Here is a 5000-nt window from a genome sequence, read left to right as displayed (position 1 = left end):
TCCACATCGTAACGGGAGACTTTAATAAGGCCAATCTAAAGACTGTACTCCCGAAATTCTACCAACATGTCGACTGCCCAACAAGAGGAGAAAACACGCAGGACCATGTATACTCCAACATCAAGCACGGTTACAGAGCAATGCCCCTCCCCCACCTCGGACAGCCAGACCATCTCTCCCTGCTGCTCACCCCGGCATACACCCCCCTCAGACGCAGATCCAGGCCCACCACAAAGACTATAACAACTTGGCCTGAGAATGCACTCAGCGAGCTCCAGGACTGTTTTGAACTGACGGACTGGGACCTATTTGAACACCAGGACCTGGAAGCATTCACAGGATCAGTACTGGACTACATCAAGTTCTGTATGGAAGCTGTGTCTGTGGTCAGAACCATCCGGGTTTTTCCAAACCAGAAACCATGGATGACCACCCAGGTCCGCTCTCTCCTCAGAAACCACGACTCCGCCTTCAGGTCAGGTAACAGAGCTCTTTACAGCACAGCTCGAGCTGACCTGAAAAGAGGAATAAAAAACACCAAAGCGGACTACAAGAGGAGGATAGAGTCCCACCTCGCCAGCAACAGACCACGGGAGGTGTGGCAGGGATTACAGAACATCACAAACTTCAGAGGCTGCGCTGCTACACCGGGTGATATGAATCACCACAGCGACACCCATCTGATCCAGCCCCACCCACACCAGGTCCCAGCACCCCCCCACTCACTGTAGAGGAGCACGAGGTGAGACGGGTGCTCCAGTCAGTTAACCCCCGGAAGGCCGCTGGCCCAGACGGAGTACCTGGCAAGGTCCTCAGAGCATGTGCCCACCGGCTGTCCCACATCTTCTGTAGGATCTTCAACCTCTCCCTGGCCCAAGCAGTCCCACCTGCCTGAAATCTGCCACAATCATCCCTGTCCTTAAAAAGACGACACCCATAACCAGCCTCAATGACTACCGCCCTGTTGCCCTCACACCCGTCATCATGAAGTGCTTTGAGAGACTGGTCCTACAGCACATCAAGGACTGCCTTCCCCCCACACTGGACCCGCACCAGTTCGCATACCGGGCGAACAGATCCACGGAGGACGCCATCGACATAGCTCTGCATGCAGTACTGTGTCACCTGGAACAGCAGCAGAGCTACGCCAGGATGCTCTTTGTGGATTACAGCTCGGCATTCAACACAATAATCCCGGACATTCTGACCACCAAACTGACCATCCTGGGCCTCCCTCCCCTCACATGCAGCTGGATCAAAGACTTTCTGACCGACAGACCCCAGACTGTGAGGCTTGGCCCCCACTTCTCCTCCACCCGGACACTGAGCACTGGTTCACCACAAGGCTGCGTGCTGAGCCCCCTCCTGTACTGTCTCTACACCTACGACTGCAGTCCGACCAACAGTACCAACATCATCGTAAAATTTGCCGATGATACCACTGTGGTCGGACTAATTTCACGGGAAGATGAGACAGCCTACAGAGAGGAGGTCCAGAAGCTGGCGACCTGGTGCTCAGACAACAACCTGGCACTAAATACCGCAAAAACAAAGGAGATCATTATGGACTTCAGGAGGAACAGAACCGACCCGCCCCCCCTCTACATCAACGGTGAATGCGTGGAGAGGGTCCACACATTCAGGTTCCTGGGAGTCCAGATCTCCGACGACCTCTCCTGGACCGACAACACCACAGCGGTCATCAAGAAGGCTCAGCAGCGACTACACTTCCTGAGAATCCTCAGGAAGAACAACCTGGACAGGAAGCTGCTGCTGGCGTTCTACCGCTCGTCCATCGAGAGCCTGCTGACCTACTGCATCACCACCTGGCACGGGAGCTGCACTGAGGCAGACAGGGAGAGACTACGGAGGACAGTCAGAACAGCCCAAAAGATCATTGGCTGCCCTCTCCCCTCCCTGGAGGACATATACACCACCCGGTGCCTCAGCAGAGCACATCACATGATCAAGGACAGCTCACACCCTGGCGCTCAGCTGTTTGACCTGATGCCCTCAGGCAGGCGCTACAGGTGCATCAAGGCAAGGACAAACAGACTGAGAAACAGTTTCTTTCCGAGAGCCATCACCATCGTGAACTCTCACAAATAACCACCCTGGACACCACAACAGACAATAGACATTATACATCACATCCCTACCTCAATCCACCGGGTGCACACCCTAATTATCTTCCATGTGCAATATATTTCCTGTGCAATGTATTTCTATCTGTGCAATATACTTCACATACTGTGCAATATGTCATGCAATACACCAAGTCGCTCTACTCATATTTATTATTTAACTTATACCTCCACACCCATGTACATAGCTGTATATAAGTCTATTTTTTATTTTTTATTTCTATCTCGTACTTAATTCTGTAAAAAGCTTTTGTACTTTACACTGAAGGAATGAAGAAGCTCTCCAATCTCGTTATACACTGTATAATGACAATAAAGAGCATTCTGATTCTGATCCTGAAGACACCAGAGGATGGATGAAATGAAAATAATAATAAAGTCATAAAGTTAAGAATATTTGTTAAAGATGCACATGTCCCCTTTAAAGAACTGCATTAAAAAGCTGCTTGCTGTATGGACATTTTGTCCAAATGAGGCCTCACTGCTCGGACACTGGACGCACATCCAGCCTCAGCACACAGCCAGTCCTTTTTTCATTTATTAATCATCTGCATGAATGCTTTGTTCAAAGACATCTGAAAGACAACATGAAAGAGAGTGGTGTCACTCTCTTTCATGTTGGTGTCTGGTGTCAAATAAGTGTAAGAAGTGTGGCGTGCGACCTTGACGCTGTCCGCGGCGTGCCGTACCGTTCTCCTCAGTGCGCATCCGCTTGCAGGGATTTTCATCCGAGTCGTCCTCTGACATCTCCATCTCCTCCTCCCGTCTGATGCCCATGATCTCCTCGCTGTGGGCGTTTCTCAGCTCCTGAAACATCACAAGCAGCAGACACACACAGTGCAAGATGTCCTCAGCACCACCCACACACACACACACACACACACACACACACACACACACACACACAGACACACACAGACACACACACACACACATACACACACGTGTCTTCACACTGGCTGCATGTCTTTAGATTCACACGTGTCTTTCTGTCCAGCCTGAGCTGCCTAATTGATAAAAGATAAAACACTGAAACTTGTCTTTCTATGGACGTTCTCGAGGAGTTTGGACATTAAATGGTTAATACACAGCCAGTGGTGCATATTTACTGTGGTCTGTAATCAGAAGTTGGGGCAGCAGGGATGAAAATATACACAAAGATCATTTCTGACAATCTGTGAACTCATTTTATTCCACATGTCCACACGTCTGCTCGCCAGCAAAGTCGACCCGCAAATGTTGAGCACCCCAAAGTTTTGCTCTAAATGTTCACTGTGGGTCTCCAACATTTAGAAACTGCAGGATGCTAACTTGCACATGTTTCAGCACATTACATAACTTGCCTAATTTGCTTCAATTTGCATTACTGTATATACTGACAGTGCTTCAGTAACTGCTCGGCCAATCTGGACACTATCTGGGTGATTCTGGGAATTATTGAGGATGCTGAATCCATTTTTATTCAATTTAAATGTTCTAGAGGACACTGTATTGACCGGATTAGACAGGTAACTTACTATATTTTATGTTTTGAACTAACTGAAATAACTTCTAATCAGTTCTAAAACATGAATAGAAGAATGCAGGAAGTTTACATTTGCATTCACAGATCATCACACTGAGCTGATGCATGGTTGATAAATGTTGGTAAGAAAGGCAAGCAACGTGGCAAATTATTTATTTATTTATTTGAATAAAATATACCCAAAATTATCATTTGCAAATTACCCAACATATGTGAGTTAGCTTCCAGCAGTTTCTTAATGTTGGGGACCCGTACTATTTATTTACAACTTCAAACTTTGGGGTACTCAACATTTCTGGGTTCAAAATGAGCTCTTTAGGACGTAAAAAGGACTAGTTTGTTGTCGATGAGGGGACGGCGCTTCGAGTCCAAATCTCTGCTCTGCACCGCCTGCAGGCTTCAAGAGTTTTCAATCAAGTCATTTCACATTTCAGCATCCAGCATTCACACTGCACTTTCTGCAGGAAATGATTCTCTAGTTTCTGTCAACTGAGATTTCAGCTCATGAACACAGAGGAGAAATCGGCAGTTTGCACACAGTTTGCACCACGGCTGCTGTTGCTATAGCGATTCACGTTGACTTACCACAGACGCTACCCTCTACAGGACTGTAGCATGCTAAAGACGGCTGTGTCTCCTCACTGTCTCTTACCTCTGATTGGACCAAATAAATAAACATGAGGTGACACTGAGTCGACTCTGCTGAAGCTTCAGGGAGCTTTAATCAGGATTTATCAAACTGGATTTAAAATGCAGAAATAAAACCAAACACATTTTTCTGTATTTCTTTCGAATGTTTGCATTAACTGTCATTCAGCCTTTTGTCTGCAGAAAATCATCCGTTACTGTCTGTAAACTGTCTGCAAAAGGATGAGATGGATGCAGGTCACAGTGACCTCTGACCACCAAAACCTAATGGCTTCATGGTTAAGACCAATTGAACGTTTGTGCCAAATCTGGGAAAATTCCCTTAAGATGTTCTTGAGATATCAAATTCACAGGAATGAGACAGACGTCACTGTGACCTTTGAGCGGCAAATTCGAATATATCTTTGACTCAAAGTAATTTAGTATCTAAATATTTGTGCCTAATTTGAAGAAATTCTTTCAAGTTTCAAGTTATTTAATTGTCATTTTATGCAAATCTGCGAGAACACGAACAGCGAAATAACAATAACAGTTATTTCAAAGACACTGAGCAAAGGTTAAAAAGAGACAAGTGAAATACATTTTTAAAAATGCAACGTTTTTAAAGAGCAATCAAGTGTTTGATTTAAAAAGTTAAGAAGCTGGACCGGGAGGAGCCGCTGCGTCTGTGCACGCCACCATCG

At 46.5% G+C, this 5000-nt stretch overlaps 2 protein-coding genes across 4 annotated transcripts in view; one reads left to right on the top strand and one right to left on the bottom strand.

Annotated features, from left to right (window-relative positions):
• Positions 1 to 2817, top strand: part of LOC148188611 (uncharacterized) — a 3274-nt gene extending 457 nt beyond the window's left edge. The window contains exons 1-2 of the mRNA XM_088083853.1: positions 1 to 704; positions 853 to 2817. The exon at positions 1 to 704 is cut by the window's left edge and continues 457 nt beyond it. Of these exons, the coding sequence (XP_087939979.1) occupies positions 1 to 704; positions 853 to 2109 (1961 nt within the window). The 3' untranslated portion in view covers positions 2110 to 2817. The remainder of the gene's footprint in view (positions 705 to 852) is intronic.
• enox1 (ecto-NOX disulfide-thiol exchanger 1) overlaps positions 1 to 5000 on the bottom strand; it is a 97109-nt gene that overhangs the window by 14135 nt on the left and 77974 nt on the right. For all 3 annotated transcript variants that reach the window (XM_088083823.1, XM_042494216.2, XM_088083822.1), the window contains one exon: positions 2834 to 2951. In XM_088083823.1, the coding sequence (XP_087939949.1) occupies positions 2834 to 2951 (118 nt within the window). The remainder of the gene's footprint in view (positions 1 to 2833; positions 2952 to 5000) is intronic.

This window comes from Plectropomus leopardus, chromosome 10, assembly GCF_026936395.1.
Source record: "Plectropomus leopardus strain MGB_pleo_1.0 chromosome 10, ASM2693639v1, whole genome shotgun sequence".
Taxonomy (NCBI): domain Eukaryota; kingdom Metazoa; phylum Chordata; class Actinopteri; order Perciformes; family Serranidae; genus Plectropomus; species Plectropomus leopardus.
This window is presented reverse-complemented; position numbering and strand designations above follow the sequence as displayed.